Source organism: Saimiri boliviensis, chromosome 8, assembly GCF_048565385.1.
Source record: "Saimiri boliviensis isolate mSaiBol1 chromosome 8, mSaiBol1.pri, whole genome shotgun sequence".
Classification (NCBI taxonomy): Eukaryota; Metazoa; Chordata; class Mammalia; order Primates; family Cebidae; genus Saimiri; species Saimiri boliviensis.
In genome coordinates, this window is record NC_133456.1 from 9,098,849 (window position 1) to 9,123,220 (window position 24,372).

General features: G+C 40.3%; 1 protein-coding gene across 50 annotated transcripts in view; it reads left to right on the forward strand.

Annotated features, from left to right (window-relative positions):
- PBRM1 (polybromo 1) overlaps nucleotides 1-24,372 on the forward strand; it is a 152,928-nt gene that overhangs the window by 30,608 nt on the left and 97,948 nt on the right. For 39 of the 50 annotated variants that reach the window (XM_074403700.1, XM_039477145.2, XM_074403739.1 and 36 more), the window contains 7 exons: nucleotides 1,786-1,902; nucleotides 6,917-6,985; nucleotides 10,580-10,678; nucleotides 14,739-14,824; nucleotides 15,899-15,994; nucleotides 17,494-17,585; nucleotides 24,028-24,241. In XM_074403700.1, coding sequence (XP_074259801.1) covers nucleotides 1,786-1,902; nucleotides 6,917-6,985; nucleotides 10,580-10,678; nucleotides 14,739-14,824; nucleotides 15,899-15,994; nucleotides 17,494-17,585; nucleotides 24,028-24,241 — 773 coding nt within the window. The remainder of the gene's footprint in view (nucleotides 1-1,785; nucleotides 1,903-6,916; nucleotides 6,986-10,579; nucleotides 10,679-14,738; nucleotides 14,825-15,898; nucleotides 15,995-17,493; nucleotides 17,586-24,027; nucleotides 24,242-24,372) is intronic. The other 11 variants (XM_074403733.1, XM_074403734.1, XM_074403720.1 and 8 more) reach the window with 1 other exon arrangement.

Below are 24,372 nucleotides of genomic sequence, written 5' to 3' on the forward strand. Positions count from 1 at the left end.
CCTCCCAAGCCTCTTTCAGATTTTTTTTTTTTTTTTTTGAGATGATGTCTTGCTCTTTCACCCAGGCTGGAGTGCGGTGGTGCGATCACGGCTCACTGCAGCCTCTACCTCCTGGGTTCAAATGATTCTCCTGCCTCAGCCTCCCTAGTAGCTGGGATTGCAGATGCCCACCACCATGCCAACTAATTTTTGGATTTTTAATATTGGCGGGGTTTCACCATGTTGGCCAGGCTGGTCTCCAACTCCTGACCTCAGGTGATATGCCCGCTTCCACTTCCCAAAGTGCTGAGATTACAGGTATGAGCCACCTTGCCAGACCCCAAGCTTCTTTCTAGCTCTACAATTCTCATGGAGGAAGAAGAAATTTTCAGGCTTCTGATTTTTAAATCAAGGATGATTTTCTTGGGACTGGTGACGTGGCTCACGCTTGTAATCCCAACACTTTCAGAGGCTGAGACTGGAGGATCGCTTGAACCCAAGCATTTGAGACCAGCCTGGGCAATTTAGTGATATGCTCATGTCTACAAAAAGTTAAAAAAAAAAAAAAAAAAAACCACGCACCTGTGGTCTCAGCTACTTGAAAAGCTGAGGTAGGAGGATTGCTTGAGCCCAGGAGTTTGAGGCTGCAATGAGCCGTGGTCACGCCACTTCACTCCAACCTGGATGACAGAGCGGGGAAAAAAAAGTGTTGGACCTTAAAATTGAGACTACCTGTATACTAAATAAAAAGAGCTTCTGTTGGATTGGGACAAAATGCCAGTGCTCTGATTATTTAAACCAGAAATAACCATTACTGTTTATTTTATATGCATAAATAATGACTGGACTAGAAGCATCATTTAATCCTTGACTGAGACATCCCATTGCTTATTCTAGAAACTTGCTTCAAACTTGGACCCTCCCTGGTCAAGTACTCTTTGAGGCATATACTTTGTTGAAATAGTGACTAAGCTAGGTATAAACCAGTCAATCTGAAGAGCAGAAATGGTGCACATTGATTTACTTAATTGCTGTTTCGTGTTGACTTAATTTGAATTGTTGTTAGACCTGGTAGAGCACCCCGTGGTTAAAAGTATGTAATTAATCATTGTCCTGTAAGAATATGAAGACTTAATAGATGTGAACAGCAGATATAGAAATGACCAGCTATTATGGGACATGTTTTCTCCTGCTGAGTTGCTCATTTCACATTTGTGGCACTTAAACTTTGCCATTACAATACTTACTGTAGAAAAAGTTTCAGTAGAAGTACCTAGTAGAAGAGATTTCATTGAAAAAATAATATAAGGAGCCTCATTAGTTTCATATAGGTTGTTCTAGGGATACAATGCCTGTGTCCAGCATCAGAACATTATGGGATATTCTTGAAATTTGGACTTAAAATAAGCACTGCTTAGAAGTTGCTCTTTTTTGCCAGGCCTGGTGGCTCATGCCTATAATCCCAGCACTTTGGGAGGCCAAGGTGGGAGGACCATGAGGTCAGGGGTTCGAGACCAGCCTGGCCAACTTGGTGAAACCCTGTCTCTACTAAAAATACACAGAATAGCTGGGTGTGGTGGCGCCTGCCTGTAATCCCAGCTACTCGGGAGGCTGAGGCAGGAGAATTGCTGGAACTCAGGAAGCAGAGGTTGCAGTGAGCTGAGATCATGCCACTGCACTCCAGCCTCTCCCATCTTCAAAAAAAAAAAAAAAGTTGCTCTTTTGAATTAGCTTTACAATTTTAGAAGCTGTGTAATATTCAACATTTTATTCTCTTACAAAGTACTTTTTTCTCCTCATTACCAGTCTTCTCCAACTTACTTGAAGGAGATCCTGGAGCAGCTTCTTGAAGCCATAGTTGTAGCTACAAATCCATCGGGACGTCTCATTAGCGAACTTTTTCAGAAACTGCCTTCTAAAGTGGTAAGTGATGCAATTAAAAACAGGTAAGTTACAGTGTTTTGTTTTCAGTACTTCAATAATTTTATTAGTTACTAATAAATAAAGTAAGTTTAGAAGGAAGATGTTGGGCCAGGTACAGTGGCTCATGCCTGTAGTCCTGGCGCTTTGGGAGGCTGAGGCGGGTGGGTCACCTGAGGTCAGGAGAGACCAGCCTGGCCAACATGGTGACACCTCGTTTGTACTAAAAATATGAAAGTTAGCCATACGTGGTGGCGGACGCCTGTAATCCCAGCTACTCAGGAGGCCGAGGTAGGAGAATTGCTTGAACCTGGGAGGTACCTGGAAGTTGCAGTGAGCTGAGATCACGCCACTGCACTCCAGCCTGGGTGACATAGTGACACTCCATCTCAAAAATTAAATAGAAGGAAGATGTTTGAGGCAGCCATGAGATCCTCTTCACAGCAGTACAAAAGGTCTATCATTTTACATGATCAGAAAGTTGTGATTTTTTTTTAATGTTTTTTGATTGATAATTATTTTTGTTTATGGTAAAAGATGCATATCATAAAATTAATCATTTTAGCCATTTTAAAGTGTATAGTTCTGTGGCATTAAGTACATTCACATTTTTATGCAACCATCACCACTCTATGGAACTTTTTGGTCTTACGAAACCAAAACTCCATACCCATGAAACACTAAGTCCACTCCCCTCTTCTCCCAGCTTCGGGCAACCACAGTTCTGTTGTATATGAATTTGACTATTCTAGGTATATCATAGAAGAAGAATCACACAATATTTGTCCTTCTGTGACTGCCTTATTTCTCTTAGCATATGTTCAGGATTCATCTATATTGTAGCCCGAATCAGAATTTCATCCCTTTTTAACACTGAATAGTATTTTGTTATTTACATATAATACATTTTGTTTATAAGTTTTTTTGGGGTGTTTCGTTTGTTTTGTTTTGTTTAGAGATAGGGTCTCACTGTGTTGCCTAGGCTGGCCTCAAACTCGTGGATTCAAGTGATCATCCTACGTCAGCCTCCCAAGTAGCTGGGTATACAGGCTTGTGCCACCATGCCTTACTACATTTTGTTTACTCATTGATCAGTCAATGGGTTGGACATTGGGTTGTTTCCAAGATTGGCAATTCTTCAATGATAAACACCTTAACTAAGCCTTTTTCTTTTTTTCTCTTTCTTTTTTTTTTTTTTTGAGATGGAGTCCTGCTCTCTTGCCCAGCCTGGAGTGCTGTGGCATGATCTTGGCTCACTGCAACCTCTGCCTCCCGAGTTCAAGTGATTGTCCTGCCTCAGCCTCTCATGCAGCTGGGATTACAGGCATGCACCACCACACTCAGCTAATTTTTGTATTTTTTAGTAGATTCAAGGTTTCACCATCTTGGCCAGGATGATCTTGAACTCCTGTCCTCAAGTGATCCACCTGGCTCAGCCTCCCAAAGTGCTGGGATTGCAGGCATAAGCTACCACACCCAGCCTACACCTTGCATTTTAAGAGTGGAAACTTTCTCTTTGTACAGAAGATAGAGTAAGAGGAAGATAAATGAGTTTTTCTGCCTTTTACTTCTCTTTGATCTCTTGGTGATTCTAAAAAGAGAAAAATGAGGGTACTCTTCTACCTGAAAAAGAAATGGGCTTTCTAGACAGGTGAGACCTTTAACAAGTATCAGAGCTCCTTATGCCTTTATACCCAAAAGATAATTAACATATATATTTGACTCACATTAGCCTATGAAACTGCAAATATTTTCATGACCTCAGCATTCTTGTATTTCTAGGTAAGGATTTACTTTCAGAAGTACTCTGTGGCAGCACTTAGCCCTATTGTGATCATTTACTCTTGTGTCTACCTTCTTTTCTACTCCCTGAGTTTCTTGAGGACAGTGACCATGCTGTATTTACCTTTGTGTTTTTGTCTGTAACTGGAACCCAGTAGGTCATAGGTATGCAAGATTCTTGTTGACTAATGATTAGCATTTCCTCATCAGTCATTGGAAAGACTGGTAATTTAAAGGTGTGCCTTAACGAGCTGTAGCATAGTTACAACATTAGAAATAAAGCATCTGACCACTGCTGTCCTATGTGTGAATCTTATTAGAAAGATCTAATTAGTATATAGGTCATATGACTTAAAATTTTAAGCAAAGTAGAAAACAGTGTGATGATTCTTTAAAGAATTAAACATGGAATTACCATATAATCCAGCAGTTTCACTTTGAGTATATACTCCAAAGAAAGTGAAAGCACAGTATTGAAGAGATATTTGTATACCCATATTCATAGCAGTATTCAAAATAGCAAAAAATGGAAGCAACTCAGGTGTTCATCAGTGAATGAATGGGTAAACAATATGTGACATATACATAGAGTAAAGTATTATTTGGCATTAAAAAGGAAGGAAATTCTGAAACTTTCTACGTGCATGAACCTTGAAGATACTATGTTAAGTGAAATGAGCCAGTCACAAAAGGACAAATACTGTATGATTTCTCATATAAGGTACCTAGAATACTGAAAATCTTAGAGACATAAAGTAGAATGGTGGTTGCCAGGGGCTGGAGGGAAAGGGGAGTTGTTTAGTATGTACAGAGTTTCCATTTTGCAAGATTAAAAAGTTCTGGAGGTGGCTGTTGATAGTTGCACAGCAGCCTGAGTGTACCTAATGCCACAGAACTGTACACTTAAAAATGGCTAAAATGGTAAATTTCATGTTACTACTTGAAATTTATTTTACTACAGTAAAAAGAATTATAAAAGAAGTACAAGATAGGTACAGTGACTCATACCTATAATCCTAGTGCTTTCAGAGGCTAACATAGCTGAGACTGTCTCTACAAAACAAAAATTTTTTAATTAGCTGGGCATGGTGATGTGCACCTGTAGTCATACCTGTTTTGGGGGCTGATTTGGGAGAATTACTTGAGCCTAAGAGTTCAAGGTTTCAGTGAGCTCTGATCATGCCACTGTATTCCAACTTTGGCAACAGAAAGAGACTGTCTGTTCTTCTCTCTCACTCTCTTTCACTGTCATTCATACATGCACACAATAGAAGAGAAGTACAGTCTTTGCTCAAGATTTATTCTTACTATGCAGAAGATAATAATTGATAGTCAACAGTGATTTGGGACAATGAAATATCAATAATTAGTTCCCCATTTTTACCTTCAAGGTCACCTTGAAGGAGCTGGTTTGGAAAAGCAGGTTTCTATTGGTTCCCCTGGGTGTGACAGTTTGAAAGACAACAAGGATTGAGACCTGAAGGAGCAGGGCAGTTTTCACCTTTCCTTAATAAGTTCATCCCAAGCAGGCTGCCTGTGAGGGAGACGTAGATTGGGAATATGTGGGATTGGATGACTTCTGGTTACTTTGTACACAATGCTGGGTGGCCTTGCCATATTTTGTCTTCTGAACTTACTCTCAGAAGTACAACTGGTGAAGAGAAGGGGCAGAAATAGAGATTGATCCAAGTAAAGGAAGGAGTAGGGTGAAGAAAGTCGTGGTAAGCTTAGGGGACAGATGTTCACCCTAGTAACTGAGTGAAGGCTGCTTTTCTTGTTGTTATTTGGGCTTCAGTAGGGTTTGAACAGGTTGGAAGAGCTGGGAGAGCACTATCTGGCTTCCCCTGAACCTCAACCACCCGAGAAGACCAACTTTTGGTATTTGGGCAACTATACTTATTTCCTCCAAGGAAGAAAATCTGTAGGAAAGCCTGAGGGCAGTGAGTAATTCTAGGTTGTTGTGAAAGCTTCAGTGATATTCCTCAATACATTCAACTTTTTGGGATGAGCTAGTGTTTGATAAATCAGAAGTTGATAATAATTTTGCCTTCATTCATTCACTCATTCATTCATGAGATGGAGTTTTGCTCTCGTTGCCAGGCTGGAGTGCAATGGCGTGATCTCAGCTCACTGTAACCTCCACCTCCCAGGTTCGAGCAGTTCTCCTGTCTCAGATACCCAAGTAGCTGGGATTGTAGGCATGCACCAATGCACCCGGCTAATTTTGTATTTTTAGTAGAGACAGGGTTTCCTCACGTTTGCTAGGCTGGTCTCGAATTCCTGACCTCAGGTGATCCACCCACCTCAGCCTCCCAAAGTGCTAGGATTACAGATGTGAGCCACTGTGCCCAACCTGCTTCATTTCTTTAACAAAGTTTCATTCTTTTTTTTAAGTTTAGTAATAATAATATATAACAAAGTTTCATTCAAAAGGTATTTTGTTTTGAAAAAACTTACTTTGATTGAAATAAGCAGAAGCATCAAGTTAAACATGAAGCTAACAAATTTTGCAATTTGACTTATAAATCCTATCAAATTTTATGTGAATATTATATAATTATGTTAGATTATAAAATTAAAACAGCTGTAACAAACTCTTGAAGAGCATTTTTTCTGCACCTTCAATGAAAAATTGTAGAATTCTGTGAATTTAGATTTTTTTTTTTTTTTTTTGAGACGGAGTCTCGCTCTGTTGCCCAGGCTGGAGTGCAGTAACGCAGTCTTGGCACATGGCAACCTCTGCCTCTCAGGTTAAAGTGATTCTCCTGTCTCAGCCTCCTAAATAGCTGGGACTACAGGCGTGTGCCACCATGCCCGGCTAAATTTTTTTTGTATTTTTAGTAGAAACAGGGTTTCGTCATGTTAGCCAGATGGTCTCGATCTCCTGACCTTGTGATCTGCTTGCTTTGGCCTCGCAAAATGCTGGGATTACAGGCATGAGTCACGTCTCCTGGCCTAGAATTTTTTAAAAACATTAAATTATAGTATGCTAGTTGCATAATAATTCTCAATACCAAGTGTTAACTTTTGTGTCGTGCTGTTAGGTCATGAAGCTTCTTAAAATCAAAATCTTTCTGCTTCAGATACAATAAACATGCTGTATAGCTGTGTCTTTAGCCTTGAGTCTCACAAAGCTGCTTAACTGGTTGAACAAGAGATTGTCAGTGTACTTCCTTCTCTTCCGATTGGCTGAATACTTTAACTTATTGAGCATGCCTGGCTTTTTGTCTTCCAGCAATATCCAGATTATTATGCAATAATTAAGGAGCCTATAGATCTCAAGACCATTGCTCAGAGGATACAGGTATGAAGGTGACCATATGTAAATGTGTGTGGTTTAGAGCAGATTGGCCTATGATCTTTCCTAGGAGCTTTTAGAAAACAGAGGAGCTAGATGCCTGTGTAAGTGGTTAGTAGCAAATCATGTAAACAAATTAAAATAGTGTTACTGATTGTAGTTTTGGATTGCATCTTAGGACAAAAAAAGCGTTGGTTACTGACATTTCTGATTATAAAAGATATATTGGCAATAAAAGCTTTGTTGTTTAATTTTTAAATTTTTATTTTTAGTTTTTGTGGGTGCATAGCAGGTGTATATATTTATGGGGTACATGAAATTTTGATACAAGCATACAATGCATAATAATCACATCAGGGTAGACAGGGTAACTTGTGGTCTATTTTTATCTGCTTCTAAATAGCTTTAGGGTACGTTAGAATAAAAGGTACCCACAATGGATGTTAGAGTGTAAGGTCAGTGGAATTAGATGCTACATTTTTCTCTTTTGCTCTCTTTACCCTCCCCTTCACTGTATCCCTAGCAGTAAATAGTGCAACTAATCACATAGACTTGCTATATAACTAGTACTATTTTAAGTGCTTTATGTGAATTAGCTAGTTAGTTCTTAAAACTCCGCAGGGTAGTACTCTTAGTATTCTCATTTTGCAGGTAGAAAACTGAAGCCCAGAGATGTTAAGTAACTTAACTAAATCACCACCTAGTAAGGAGAAGTAAGATTTGAATCCAGACAGTCTGACTCTAGTCTATATTCTCAACCCTTACACTGACTGTTTCTCCACAGAGTAGGTGCTTAATAAATACTGTGTGACTGACTAGGATTTAAAATTTGATGATAAGAAGTAAGGGAAAATATAGGGAGAAAGAGCTAAATTGTACAGAAATTTAGTATTTAGAGTAGAACTGATGTGGTTCTTTTTCTAGCTCTGCTACTTACCAGCTGTGTCACTTTGGTCAGGTGATTTGCCTGTTTCCTCTGCTGTATGTTGCGTGTAGCATCACCACTTTGCAGAGTCATAGACGTTAGTGATGATATAGATAAATCATCTCACATAGAATGTACAGCATGAGCCCCCCCGCCAAAAAAAATATGAGTCACTGATCTTTCCAGGATAAGGAGGGTCTGCTGCTCCCAGGAGGTAAGGCAAAAAGGAAAACAATGTGTTACATAGTCTCATTGAGAAATGAGAGTGATAGCAACTGTGGTTTGCCAGGAAGGAGAAACTTCCTTGGCTTTTTTTGATTTTTTTTTTTTTGAGATGGAGTTTCACTCTTGTTACCCAGGCTGGAGTACAATGGCACGATCTCGGCTCACTGCAACCTCCGCCTCCTGGGTTCAGGCAATTCTCCTGCCTCAACCTCCTGAGTAGCTGGGATTACAGGCATGCGCCACCATGCCCAGCTAATGTTTTGTATTTTCAGTAGAGACGGGGTTTCACCATGTTGACCAGGATGGTCTCCATCTCTTGACCTTGTGATCCACCCGCCTCGGCCTCCCAAAGTGCTGGGATTACAGGCTTGAGCCACCGCGCCCGGCGTTCTTGGCTTTAAATTCTAAGAGATTAGTAAAGAGTAGCAGTGTATAATCACTGGTACCACAGATAAATTTTCACAGAATGATAAAATGCGATTCCCTGATGTATCATCTGTTTTATTAATGGTGTTTTCTTTTGTTTTGAGACTGAATCTTGCCCTGTCACCCAGGCTAGAATGCAGTTATGTGATCTCAGCTCACTGCAACCTCTACCTCCCGAACTCAAGTAATTCTCCTGCCTCAGCCTCCCTAGTAGCTGGGATTGGATTACAGTTGCCTACCAACATGACTGGCTAATTTTTGTATTTTTAGTAAAGACTGGTTTTCAGCATGTTGGCCAGGCTGATTTCAAACTCCTGACCTCAAGCGATCCACCTGCCTTGGCCTCCCAAAGTGTTGGAATTACAAGTGTGAGCCACCATGCCCAGCCTCATCTGGTTTTTAAATCATCCCAATAACTAATACTGAGCATGACTCAAGTCTCCTAAATCCCTGGAATTTCTAACATCTGAGTAGGGGGATTATGTTTTCATAATCCTGGAAATCGAATCAGATCTTTAATCATCTGTACCTCAACCCCAGTCCTCTCTTTGACTTCTTACCTTATCTTGTCCTTTCTTCTTTCCAAAAGTCTCAGAGTCGCCTTTTGCTGTCACTCAATTCAAGGTCCTTGTCCTCTTATGTCCAAATCACTGGAATAATTTGTCCTGCCTCTCTGATGAAAAGCTTTCTAGTCCTTTCTGTATCTTGCCTCCTGACCTTGGCTTTCTTCCTACCAGTCCCTTGCTCAGAGACTTAATTCACTTGTTTTCTAATGCCTGCTAAAGCTTGTCACAACTCTTTGTACCAGTTGAACAAAACCAACTCTGACTAACTTAAGGAGAAAAAAAATTTTTGAAAAGCTTATTGGATAGCTCATAGAATTATTGGGAAGGAAGGTTGAAGAACTAGCATTTGAATACTAAGCAGAACTCAGGAACATCATGGCACAGCTGAAATTATGCACAGCCTCTGTGGTGCCATTGCTGTTACTACTGTCCTTTGCCACTGCGGTCGCTGGATATTTGCTGTTCCACTGCTAGACTCTCTTCCCCTTCAAGAGTCAGGAATGAATTCTTGCCATTGCAGGAGTCAGGAATGAATCCTGGCCATTGCATTAGTCCCTCTAGACTTAAGCATGAATTAGCTGACCTGTGGTTATTTCCCCTTGCCCTGGCTGCCAGGCTGCTAACAAAGTGACCATCTGCCCACTTTTATCCTCATTGTGGGAAGTAGAGCCCTCCCTACGCCTGTGCTGGGATTCCCTCGGTATACAAAGGTTGCATAGTTGTTGGGTAATCTCACATGATGAATAGCTACACTACTTTGCCTGGATTGTGCCTCTTGTTTTTACCCTGTCTGTGCTTATGGTTCTACTACCCTTCTCCATCTTCCACTTCACTCAGTTTGGTTTTCTTACTCTCTCTAAACCATGTTTTTTTCATTTCTGTGTAATTATCATTAGTCATGTGTGCCTCTTACCTAAAAATGTGTCCCTCTTTCATTTGTAAATTTAGGCAACTATATGAGTATTCCTGGGTCATTTTGGATTGAGTGAGCTTGGGATGTGACAGCTGTAGCAGACAGTAGGTGCTCACAAAATGTTAGCCTCTGTGCTGGACTGATTTCATATTTTACCCCAAGTGGTCCATGTAACTAGAGGGAGATTTGCTTCACACTACTAAATCCATTTGAAAGAATTAGTATTCATGAAGCACTTAGAACTGTGCTTGGCACATAGTAAGCACTATGTGAAATAAAACTTTTACCTTACCTGACTTTTTAAACATTGTAATTTATTTTTATAAGAATAGTGCAACTCTGGTTTTACCTATCTCAGAAACTTACTTATAAATGGGTACAGTAATAATTTATGAAAAAGAAAATGACTTTACATGTTGTTAATCTGTGTACTTTCCAATAAAGTCCTAGAATATGGTGACAATTTAGGAAATATGTGGAGGTTTTTTTTTAAAGGTTGTACTGACTTGTTAAAAGGAACTGCTGTATTTTGTTGTTTACTGTAGAATGGAAGCTACAAAAGTATTCATGCAATGGCCAAAGATATAGATCTCCTAGCAAAAAATGCCAAAACTTATAATGAGCCTGGTTCTCAAGTATTCAAGGTTAGTTTTTGTTGTTGTTGTTGTTTTCATTGGTAATAGTAGATAGTTTAATTTAAGGTCAATAATTTTTATATAACAGATTTATTGAGATATAATTCACATACCATCCACTTTACCCATTTAAAGTATTTAATAGTTTTTAGTATATTCATAGAGTTGTGCTGTGCAGCCATTACTCCAGTCAATTAACAGTCACTTTTTTTTGAGACGGAGTCTTGCTGTGTCGCCAGGCTGGAGTGCAGTGGCACAATCTCGGCTCATTGCAACCTCCGCCTCCTGGGTTCAAGAGATTCTTCCGCCTCAGCCTCCCGAGTAGCTGGGACCACAGGCATGTGGCACCACGCCTGGCTAATTTTTTTGTATTTTTAGTAGAAACGGGGTTTCACCGTGTTGGCCAGGATGGTCTTGATCTCTTGACCTTGTGATCCGCCCACCTTGAACTCCCAAAGTGCTGGGATAACAGGTGTGAGCCACCACGCGCGGCCAACAGTCACTTTTTATGTCCCCCCAACATCTCCAGCCCTAAGCCACCTCAAGTCTGTTTTCAGTCTCTATATGTTTGCTTATTGCCATATTATACATAAGAAATCATAAAATATGGGGTATGGATTTTTTTGCAACTAGATTCTTTCACTTTAGCATGTTTTCAGGGTTCATCCATGTTGTAGTATCTGTTAGTGCTATGTTCTTTTTATTGCTGAATAATGTTCTGCTATATGAATATACTGTATTTTTTTCACCCATTCATTAGTTGATAATATTTAGATAGTTTCTACTTATTGGCTATTATAGATAATGCTGTTGTGAATGTTCACATAGAAATTTTTATGTGGACATATAAATACATATATTATACATTTTTTTTTTTTCCTCTTGGATTCAAACCTAGGAATGATATTGCGGGGTCATGTGGTAACTGTATATTTAACTTTCTGAAGAACTGCCAAACTGTTTTCCAAACTATACCATTTACATTCCCACCAGCAATATCCAGGTGTTGCCATTTCTCCATATCCTCACCAACACTTGTTTTTCATTTTTATTTTTGTTCTTATTGTAGCTATCTCAGTGGGTATGAAGTGATATGGCGTTGTGCATTGTGGTTTTAACTTACATTTCCCTAATGATTAATGATGCTCAACATCTTTTCATTTCATTCTTTATTTTGATTTTTAGGTCATTCATATGTTTTTGGAGAAATGTCTGTTCAGATCATTTGCCCATTTTTAAAATTGTGTTACCTGTCTTTTTGTTGTTGAGTTGTAAGAGTTATATGTTCTGGATATTATACCCTTATCATATAAATGGTTTGCAAATATTTTCTCTCATTCTCTTGTCATTTGACTTTTGTGATTTTGTCTGTTGACACAGAAGTTTTTAATTTTGATGAAGTCCACTTTATCTATTTTTTCCTTAGTTGCTGATGCTTAGGTATCGTATCAAATAAACCATTGACTACTGCAAAATCACAAATACTTAGACCTGTGCTTTCTTATGAGAATTTTATAGTTTAGCTCTTAACATGTTTAGATCTTTGATCCAGTTTGAACTAATTTTAGTATGTGTGAGGTACATGTAAGGTAGGAGTCCAAATTCATTCTTTGACATGAGATATTATCCCAGCGCCATATATTGGAAAGATTATTCTTTTTCCATTGAATTGTCTTGGCAACTTTGTTAGAAATCAGTTGACCACAGATGTATGGGTTTATTTCTAGATTCTTGGTTCTGTTCCACTCACCTGAATTTCTGTCCTTATGCCAGACCTGGTTAGTTTTGAACCCATTTTTTAGTTAAATGCTGACTTACTCCCAGCATATAAATTTTATAAATATAAAAAGCAGTCTGTGTATATAAAAATACACAATGTAAAATGACTGTTTCATTGCTCTGCAAATTCCGTCTTAGAAGTTTTATAGTTCTGTAATGAATAATTGCTTGTAGAAACTTACTGAATTAATCATATATCATTGAGAATTTGCCAAAGGATGCTCAGAAAATCTTTTGGGAATTAAATCATTTAGATTTTCTGAATGCTGACTCAAATACTCAAAATTGCTGTTGGTAGTTAATGATAACTTTTATTTTTCATATTTTAAGAAATTCTGGGCAGGGCGTGGTGGCTCACGCCTCTAATCCCAGCACTTTGGGAGGCCGAAGGCGGGCGGATCATGAGGTCAAGAGACTGAGACCATCTGGCCAACATGGTGAAACCCCATCTACCAAAAATATAAAAAATTAGCTGGACGTGGTGACATGCACCACACTGCTTAGGGAGGCTGAGGCAGGAGAATCACTTGCACCTGAGGCAGAGGTAGCAGTGAGCCAAGATCACACCACTGCACTGCAGCCTGGGAGACAGAGTGAGACTCTGTCTCAAAAAGAAAAAAAGAAATTCCGAGTGAATATCAGGATAGGACATTTTGATAGTGTACAGTGCTAGTTGTTTGAGAATTTTACTTTTGGGTCTAATTAATTTTTCTAACTTAAGTTTTAAGGAAAAGAGAAACTTAAGCAAGTACATTCATTCTAAACTTATGTATATAATCTTTAATCTTAAAAGTGCATCTTTATTTTGATTTTTAGGTCAGTGTACACAAGTAGAGTTCATTGTCCATAGTTCATCACCTTATCTGCAGTTTTGCTTTCTGTGGTTCTAAGGTCAGAAAATATTAAATGTATTAAATGGAAAATTCCAGAAATAAGCAGTTCATAAGTTTAAATTGCACACCATTCTGAGTATTGTGATGAAATCTCATGCCATCCACCTCTGTCCTATCCTGTCTCACGCGGGACATGAATCATTCCTTTGTTCAGCCTATTCACGCTGTATATGCCACCTGCCATTAGTCACTAAGTAGCCATCTTGGTTATCAGATCGATTGTTGTGGTATCACAGTGCTTGTGTTCAAGTAACCTTATTGAACTTAATAATGGCACCAAAGGACAAGGCTTATGATGCTGGCAATTCAATAAGCTTCAAAGTGATTCCTTTTAGTGAAAAGGTGAAAGTTCTTGACTTAAGAAAGGAAAAAACAAAAAGTATGCAGAGATTGCTAAGCTCTATAGTAAGAATGAATCTCCTGGCTGGGCACTGTGTTTAGGCCTGTAATCCCAGCACTTTGAGAGGCCAAGGCAGGAGGATCATTTGAGGCTAGGAGTTTGAGACCAGCCTGTTCTGCATAGCAAGACTGTTTCCACCAAAAAAAAAAAGAAAGAAAGAAAGATGAATCTGCTATTCATGAAACTGTAAAGAAGGAAAAAGAAGTTGGCTGTTTTTTTTGTTTGTTTGTTGTTTTTCTTGAGACAGACTGTTGCTCTGTTGCCAGGCTGGAGTGCAGTGGCACAATTTCCACTCACCGCAACTGCCGACTCCCTGGTTCAAGTGATTCTCCTGCCTCAGGCTCCCAAGTAACTGGGATTACATGCACATGCCACCATGCCTAGCTAATACTTGTATTTTTAGTAGAGATGGGGTTTCATCATGTTGGCCAGGCTGGTCTCGAACTCCTGATCTCGTGATCCACCTGCTTCTGCCTCCCAAAGTGCTGGGATTACAGGCATGAGCCACTGCTCCTGGCCGAAGTATGCTAGTTTTATTGTTGCACCTTAGACTGCAAAAAGTTATAGCCACAGTGCATGAAAAGTGCTTAGTTAAGATGGAAAAATTATTAAATTTATGGCTGGAAGTCATAGACTGAAATGTGTTCCAGGTTTGGTACTGTCCAAGGTTTCAGGCATCTACTGGGGGTGTTGTTATATCTTCCATGGACAATGGAGCATTACTGTATTATACCATGAGATCTTTGTCTTAATATTACTTGACTAATCATGAAAGAACTAGGAGGCATTTTAACTTACATTTAGTTAGTGACAGCTTTATGAAGATAGATATTTTGGAAGCTTGCAGAAAGGTTAGATGATGCAGATTTGTGGGTATTGAATGAAAGTTTGCTCCAAGTGGAAAGAATGCCATAGAAGGTGCCCAGAGCATGAGTTGGGGATTTTAGCTGTCCTTTTATCTGTTCCTTTTTTAAGCCAAGTAATTTCGTCTTGACAGGATGCAAATTCAATTAAAAAAATATTTTATATGAAAAAGGCTGAAATTGAACATCATGAAATGGCTAAGTCAAGTCTTCGAATGAGGTAAGTTTAAGAAAATGTCTAGGCCAGGCGTGGTGGCTCACACCTGTAATCCCAGCACTTTGGGAGGCTGACATGGGCGGATCACGAGGTCAAGAGATTGAGACCAACCTGGCCAACATGGTGAAACCCCGTCTCTACTAAAAATAGAAAAATTAGCTGGGCATGGCGGGGCATGCCTATAGTCCCAGCTCCTTGGGAGGCTGAGAGAGGAGAATCGATTGAACCCAGGAGGCAGAGGTTACTGTGGGCCAAGATCGCATCACTGTACTCCAGCCTGGTGACAGAGCAAGACTCTGTCTAAATAAATAAATAAATAAATAAATAAATAAATAAATAAATAAAATGTCTAAAACCCCCTGCCTTTATATTTGCTGAATTTTCTAGGTAGTTAAATCAATAAACATAAACATGGTTGCTGTTGCATTTCAAGATGATACAGTTGATAAGATGATTCCAAAGATAGTAGTAGCTCTTAGCCAGCCCCTTCATTGTTGCTGAAGGGCTTTATTTAAAAGTAAGCATTTTTAAAAACTTAACATCACTATATACTTTTATTGCTTTGTACAGTATGAATATATATGTAATATATATTATACATTAATATACAGAATAAATATGTATTTAATAGTACAGTATTTATATATAATATCAGTTTATATTCATTTTTTCAGTAAGGCTATTTAGCTAGTTATCAGGAAATCCACAGTCTCATCCTGGCTTTTCCTTATACTAGAACTGTGATCTTGAAGTAGTCTTAGTTTTAGGATTGTATTTCCCCCTACCTGAAATGAGAAGGTTGGGTGACTACTTCCAAGGCTTTCCTCTAGCCTTAACATTGTTTCAGTACCAGGTGTTTTGGTCACTGCAGTGACCAGAAGCTCTCTAGGACCACCCCTGATCTGTTTTTCCCTGCAGAGTCCCCAGGGCCTGAAGCAGAATATGCTGCATAGTAGAAGTTCAGAAGTATTTTAGTATTTCTGTTTAGATGAGAAGAAAATGTGTGTGTGTGTTTATGTGTGTGTACCCACACATAGCTACCAGGTTTCTAAGCTTTTTTATCTTATCTCTGGATAGGACTCCAACAAACTTGGCTGCAGCCAGACTGACAGGTCCTTCACACAGTAAAGGCAGCCTTGGTGAAGAGAGAAATCCCACTAGCAAGTATTATCGGTGAGAAAAAGAGTGTTTAGTCTGAGAGCTGACCTGTGCTTATGAAGATATGCATACTAATATTTTCCCAGTGGCTATCTTGAAGGAATATTTTGGGTATAGTTGGGTTGTTATGAAAATTTGTTGTCAAATGGTTTATTTAAAAGGTTGAGTTACTAGGCCGGGCTTGGTGGCTCACACATGTAATCCCAGCAGTGTTGGGAGGCTGAAGTGGGGGATCACCTGAGGTCAGGAGTTCGAGACCAGCCTGGCCAACATGTTGAAACCCCATGGGTGTGGTAGTGGACACCTGTAGTCCCAACTACTTGGGAGGCGGAGGTGGGAGAATTGTTTGAACCCTGGAGGCGGAGGTTGCAGTGAGCTGAGATATGTCACTGCACTCCAGCCAGGGCAACAGAGGGAAACTCAGCCTCAAAATAAAAAAGGTTGAGTTACTAAAGTAAGCCATACATCGCCTCTCAGATAATGCTTAAGCATCATTTGTGAGGCAGTGTTTAATGTTAGTTACCAATAAAATGTGAAGTTAAATACTAATAGTTGGCTTTTTTTTTTTTTGAGACGGAGTTTTGCTCTTGTTACCCAGGCTAGAGTGCAGTGGTGCGATCTCGCCTCACTGCGGCCTCTGCCTCCTGGGTTCACACAGTTCTCATGCCTCAGCCTCCCGAGTAGCTGGGACTACAGGCGTGCACCACAATGCCCAGCTAATTTTTGTATTTTTAGTAGAGACGGAGTTTCACTGTGGTGATCAGGATGATCTCGATCTCTTGACCTCGTGATCCACCTGCCTCGGCCTCCCAAAGTGCTGAGATTATAAGCGTGAGTCACCGTGCCTGGCCTAGGTTTTTTAAATTCAGAATAAAATTTGTTTTGGGTGGGTTTTTTTTTTTGGTTTTTTTTTTTTTGAGATGAAGTTTTGCTGTCTTTGTCCAGGCCGGAGTGCAGTGACATAACCTCTGCAACCTTCACCTCGTGGGTTCAAGTGATTCTCCTGCCTCAGCCTCCTGAATAGCTGGGATTACAGGTGCCTGCTACCACACCTGGCTAATTTTTTGTATTTTTTGCAGGTTTTTTTTTTTTTTTTTTTGAGATGGGGTTTCGACGTGTTGGCCAGGCTAGTCTTAAACTCCTGACCTCAGGTGATCCACCCGCCTTGTCCTCCGAAAGTGCTGAGATTACAGGCATGAGCCACCATGTCTAGCGTTACAATTGAATTTGTATTGTAAAATACTAATGTCTTCGAAGAGAATTATCAGCAACTGTGACTGAATCCTTATTTTCCACTCCCTCTTTTCTAAGAGGAAAAAAGTTTCCTTGGCTAAAGATTGATTTTGAGGACCATTAAGTACAGGAAGAAACTAAGAAGGCAGTTGAATAGAAATTATTTTTCTTATACCTTAACACATTGTTAACAGTTCCTATTTCCTGTAAAGTAACCTAATTATTATAACATCCTTCCCTGTCTTCTGATGGCCTTTTTTTTTTTTTTTTTTTTTTTGTAGTAATAAAAGAGCAGTACAAGGAGGTCGTTTATCAGCAATTACGATGGCACTTCAGTATGGCTCAGAAAGTGAAGAAGATGCTGCTTTAGCTGGTAGGCATGAGGTTTTCAGTAGTCAAATGCCTTCTCAGTGGATCCTTCTGGCTAAAGGAAATTGTAGTGATTTTCTTCTAGCCTAGAGTTTGCTGGTTTGGGAGGTACATACTATTTTGTTGCATTAGATTGTACCCTGGTTGTCAGACTTATCAAACGCTTAATGCTTTATCTTGTCTTAAACTCATATTTGGGTAAATTATACTTCTGCAAAAGTAATTGATAATCTAGGAGATCCTGATTTAAAACCTACAATGATAGTGAGAACTAGTAAAAGCATCAGAAAATCTCAGAAATCCACATTCATACTAGATTTTCAGGCCTTTAGCTTACATTTTCGGTAGGTTCTAATTTCTTCTTGGCTAGAACTTATGATTTAAAGGTAGTTATAAGTTATAATCAGAAAGCAGTGTGGTAAATTGTCATTTAAACAAGTCCAAGAAAGGGCATTATTAGGCATTAGAAATCAATGTTACAGAGCACCATGTGTTAATAAATAACATCCTAAAGGACAGTAGTAGAGGTATATTTGATGTAATTGTCTTTCTCTTAAGTTTTATATAATATTTTCCCTTTTACCATAGTTTTTTTTTTTATGTGTAAAGATAAAATTTGTTTCACTAAATTATTCTGGTATATCTGTCAATTTTACAACTGAATGTTATACAACAGATTTCTCCAGTTGTATAATCTTCTGTAGAAGTTTTATAATCACTATACACCATTACTTACAAATTTACCTTTTTGACACATTGATCTACAGAATTAAGTATTTTTAAATTTAAATTGGGCCTGGTCTTATCAGAAATTGAAAAAAGTATTATCTTGTTGTTAGCCTTCTTTTTTTTTTTTTTTTTTTTTGAGACGGAGTTTTTGCTCTCGTTACCCAGGCTGGAGTGCAATGGCGCGATCTCGGCTCACCGCAACCTCCGCCTCCTGGGTTCAGGCAATTCTCCTGCCTCAGCTTCCTGAGTAGCTCGGATTACAGGCATGTGCCACTATGCCCAGCTAATTTTTTGTATTTTTAGTAGAGACGGGGTTTCAGAATGTTGACCAGGATGGTCTCGATCTCTCGACCTCGTGATCCACCCGCCTCGGCCTCCCAAAGTGCTGGGATTACAGGCTTGAGCCACCGCGCCCGGCTATGTTAGCCTTCTTTTTTACTGATTATAAAAGTGACACATGGCCAGGCACATTGGCTCACACCTGTGATCCCAGCACTTTGGGAGACTGAGGCAGGTGGATCACTTGAGGTCAGGAGTTCAAGACCAGCCTGGCCAACATGGTGAAACCCTGTCTCTACTGAAAATACAAAAATTGGCTAGGCCTGATGGTGCATGTCTATAGTCTTAAGTTACTTGGTTGGCTTAGTCAGGAGAGTCTCTTGATCCCAGGAAGCAGAGGTTGCAGTGAGCTGAGATCACGCCACTGTACTCTTGCCTGGGCAACAGAGCCAGACTCTCTCTAAAAAAAAAAAAAAAAAAAAAAAAAATAGGTTATATGGCTGGTTACGAGAGACACTTCTTAAATATAAAAACATAAGAAAGTTGAATCTGAAAGGATGGATAAGGCCAGGTGCAGTGACTCAGACCCATACTCCCAGCACTTTGGGAAGCCTGGGTAGGAGGCTTGAGCCCAAAAGTTCAAGACCAGCCTGGGCATCATGGCCAAATGCTGTATCTACAAAAAATAAAATTTTTTTTCGTATGTGTTGATGCATGCCTGTAGTCCTAGCTACTTGGGAAGCTGAGGTGAGAGGATCCTGAGCCCAGGGAGGTTGAGGCTGCGGTGAGCTGTGATTACACCACTCCACTCTAGCCTATGCAACAGAGTGAGACCCTTCTCAAAAAATAAATTAAAAAAAATTGAAATTAGCCATGTGTAGTTAAATAAAAATAATAAATTTGGGCTTTTGTCTTAAAGAAAAGAAAAAAAGGATGACTAAAAGATACACCAGGCAAATAATAACTGGAGGAGCTACATTGACATTTAAGAAGATGGACCTGCAAACAAAGATCATTACACAAATAAAAAGGATTGCCCGAGCCGGGCGCGGTGGCTCAAGCCTGTAATCCCAGCACTTTGGGAGGCTGAGGCGGGTGGATCACGAGATCAAGAGATCGAGACCATCCTGGTCAACATGGTGAAACCCCGTCTCTACTCAAAATACAAAAAATTAACTGGGCATGGTGGCGCACGCCTGTAATCCCAGCTACTCAGGAGGCTGAGGCAGGAGAATTGCCGGAACCCAGGAGGCGGAGGTTGCGGTGAGCCGAGATCGCGCCATTGCACTCCAGCCTGGGCAACAAGAGCGAAACTCCGTCTCAAAAAAAAAAAAAAAAAAAAAAAGGATTGCCCGATAGTGGTAGAAGGTTAATTTCTTCAGCAAGATAAATTGTGGAAGAGCTCAAAATTCGTAAAACAAGCAGATTAAACTTTACAGAGAAATTTAAAGCACTACCCTTAGTCTAAGAGCCCTCTTCCCTCTAGCTAAACAGAAAACCAATGAAGATAGAGATTTGAACACACTTCGTCATGTATGTATTTGTTCCTATTGCTGCTGACACAGTACCACAAACTTAGTGGCTTAAAACAATGCAGGCTGGTGCACTGGCTTGTGCCTGTTATCCCAGCAGTTTTAGAGTATGAGGCAGGAGCATCGCTTGAGTCCCGAAGTTTGAAACCAGTCTGCTCAACATAGAAAGACCCTGCCTCTACCAAAAAAAAAAAAATTTTTTTTTGAGACAGGGTTGCACTCTGTCACCCAGGTTAGAGTGCAGTGGTCTGATCTCGGCTCCCTGCAACCTCCACCACTGGGCTCCAGCAATACTTCCGCCTCAGCCTCCCAAGTAGCTGGGACCACAGGTACATTGCCACCATACCCAGCTAATTCTACAAGAAAAATTTTAAAATTAGCCATGTGTAGCCTCAGCTACTCCAGAGGCTGAGATGGGAGGATCACTTGAGCTTGGGAAGTTGAGGCTGCATTGAGTCAGAATCTTACCACTACACTCCAACCCTGTCTCAAAAAAATAAAAAGAAAAGAAAGGAAACCTTTAACAGGAAAGATCAATAAAGTCAAAAGTTATTCTGTCAAAACCCTTAAACAAATCTGAGGTGAGATTATCAAGAAGGCATAAATAAACAATATTGGTGGGGAGGAGAGCATACAGAATTTTTAAAAAGAATGTGTGAATAAGGCCAGGCCCGGTGGCTCACTCCTGTAATCCCAGCGTTTTGGGAGGCTGAGGCAGGTGGATCATCTGAGGTTGGGAGTTTGAGACCAGCCTGACCAACATGGAGAAACCCTGTCTCTACTAAAAATACAAAATTAGGGGGCTGGACATGGTGGCTCATGCCTGTAATCCCAGCACTTTGGGAGCCCAAGGTGGGCGGATCATGAGGTCAAGAGTTCAAGATCAGCCTGGCCAACATGATGAAACCCGGTCTCTATTAAAGATGTAAAAAATTAGCTGGATGTGGTGGTGGACACCTGTAATCCCAGCTACTTGGGAGGCTGAGGCAGGAGAATCACTTGAACCCAGGTGGCGGAGGTTGCAGTGAACCAAGATCATGCTATTGCACTACAGCCTGGGCAACAGAGCGAGACTATGTCTCAAAAAGAAGAAAAAAATACAAAATTAGCCAGGCATGGTGGTGCATGCCTGTAATTCCAGCTACTTGGGAGGCTGAGACAGGAGAATCGCTTGAACCTGGGAGGTGGAGGTTTCTGTGAGCCAAGATTGTGCCATTGCACTCCAACCTGGGCAACAAGGGTGAGACTTCGTCCCCCATACCCCCCTAAAAAATAGTGTGAATAACTTTATGAAAATAAATTTTAAAATTTAGATGAACAGATTCTAGAAAATGACAAATGTGTAAAATGGATTCCCGAATAAAAAGGCTGGCTCACGCCTGTAATCCCAACACTTTGGGAGGCAGAGGCAGGAGGATCACTTGAATCCAGGAGTTCAAGAGCAGCCTGGGCAATATAGTGAGACCTCATCTCTACAAAAAGAAAAAGAAAAATTAGCTGGGCGTGGTGTGTTGCGTGTCTGTAGTCCTACCTACTTGGTAGGATGAGGCAGGAGGACTGCTTGAGCCCAGGAGTTTGAGTTTACCTTAAACTATGATTGTACCACTGCGCTCCAGCCTTGGCAACAGAGTGAGACTCTGTCTCAAACACCAGGCCAGACATTTAAGGAATAGAATTTTGTATAAACTCAATGCAGAGAATAGAAAAAGAGCTCCCGAGTTCATTCTATGAATCTAATATAACCTGTGATTCTAATGAAACATAGACATCAAAGCCGAACAAAATATAAGCACACTGTCTAGCAGTGTATTTAAAAGATAGTATATAATGACACAGTTGGGGTTAGCATTAGAAAAGATAAAAAAGTAAATTCATACAAACCACAGTGCTTCATTAAAAATAAAAAATAAAAATAAAAATTTTTTTAAAAAGTAAATTCACCGAGGCCGGGCGCGGTGGCTCAAGCCTGTAATCCCAGCACTTTGGGAGGCCGAGGCGGGTGGATCACGAGGTCAAGAGATTGAGACCATCCTGGTCAACATGGTGAAACCCCGTCTCTACTAAAAATACAAAAAATTAGCTGGGCATGGTGGCACATGCCTGTAATCCCAGCTACTCAAGAGGCTGAGGCAGGAGAATTGCGTGAACCCAGGAGGCGGAGGTTGCGGTGAGCCGAGATCGTGCCATTGCACTCCAGCCTGGGTAACAAGAGCGAAACTCCGTCTCAAAAAAAAAAAAAAAAGTAAATTCACCACAGTAACAAAAGAGTAAAATCATATGATTTACTCAGCAGATGCATTTGATAACTATTTCAGTTTCCATTCAAGATAAAAATTACCTGATAATTAGTAAGAGAAGGGGGATTGATACAGACTATCTTTTTTTTTTTTTTGAGACAGAGTTTTGCTATTGTCACCCAGGCTGCAGTGCAGTGGCACAGTATCTGCTTGCTGCAACCTCTGTTTGCTGCAACCTCCTCCTCCCATTCAAGTGATTCTCCTGCCTCAGCCTCCCAAGTAGCTGGGATTACAAGTATGAGCCACTGCTCCCAGCCTCCATTTATCTTGAGACTGGGTCTCACTGTGTTGCCCAGGCTGGAGTGCAGTGGCCCAATCTCAGCTGACTGCCATCTTCACCTCCCTGGCTTAAGCAGTCTTTCCACATCAACCTCTGGCATAGCTGGCACCACAGGCATGTGCCAACACACCCAGCAAATTTTTTGTATTTGTGGTAGAGACAGGGTTCCATCATGTTGCCCATGCTGGTCTCAAACTCCTGAGCTCAGGCATCTACCCACCTCCACCTCTCAAATTGTCGGGATTAGAGATGTGAGCCACCATGCCCACCAAAGGTGTCTTCATTTTTAACTGAGAAAAGATAACAGCATTTTCCTTACCAGTAGAAGCAGGGCAATGCTGTTAGCTTTGTTAGTCATAGTACTAGCCAGCCTACAATGACAACAGTGAAGGTATAAGGATCAAAAAAGCTGTGTAAGGATTACAGTTGATAATTTTTTTAAAGATGCAGCTTACAGTAGCAACAAAATATATATCTAGGTGTAAATCCAACTCCAAGCTCTGTAGGGGAGAGATCAGAGGTAGTAGAGTCAGAAAAGACTAGTTTCAAATTCTTAACCTGCTTCTAGTTCCATGACTCTGGTTCCCAGTCCCCTTTAACTGCTTTATGTGGTGGCTGAACTTGTGCAATTAATTAACCTCACCTGCCCAGTTTTCTCATATGAAAAAGAGGAGTGCCTCAGCCTCCTGAGTAGCTGGAATTACAGGTGCACGCCACCACACCGAGCTAATTTTTGTATTTTTAGTAGAGATGGGGTTTCATCATGTTGGCCAGGCTGGTCCCCGCCTCCTGACTTTGTGATCCGCCTGCCTCGGCCTCCCACAAGTGCTGGGATTACAGGTGTTAGCCACCATGCCCAGCCTTAGAGACTGTTTTTTTTTTTCAAATAATTATTTTATTTATCTTAAAATTTTTTTTAAAAGGGTCTGGCTTGGTGGCTAACACCTGTAATCCCAGCACTTCAGGAGGCTGAGGGTGGTGGATCACCTGAGCTCAGGAGCTTGAAATAGGCCTGGGCATCATGATGAAACCCCATCTCTACTAAAAAATCAAAAAATTAGCCAGGCCTGGTGGTGTTCGTCTGTGGTCTCAGCTTACTCGGGAGACTGAAGCAGGAAAATTGAGCCCTGGAGGCAGAGGTCGCAGTGAGCCAAGATTTGCGCCATTGCACTCCAGCCTGGGTGACAGAGCCAGACCTTGTCTCAAAAATGATAAGAATAAGTCTCAAATATATATAATTCAGTCTAGAAGGTTGTTAAATGAACTTTAAAGTATGGTTCTTTCTTCATTTCATTCTTCCCCTTATAAATACTTTTTTTGTCTTTCCAGCTGCACGTTATGAAGAGGGAGAGTCAGAAGCAGAAAGCATCACTTCCTTTATGGATGTTTCAAATCCTTTTTATCAGCTTTATGACACAGTTAGGAGTTGTCGGAATAACCAAGGGCAGCTAATAGCTGAACCTTTTTTCCATTTGCCCTCAAAGAAAAAATACCCTGATTATTACCAGCAAATTAAAATGCCCATATCACTGCAACAGATCCGGTAAGATGTCTTCTACATTTTTCAGTATAATTTTATTTTCTTATGGTTGAGCCTGCACATATGTATTTCTTCCTAAAATGGATAAGGATAATAAAGGTAAAAATGGTTTTTTTAACCTCAAATTTTGACTG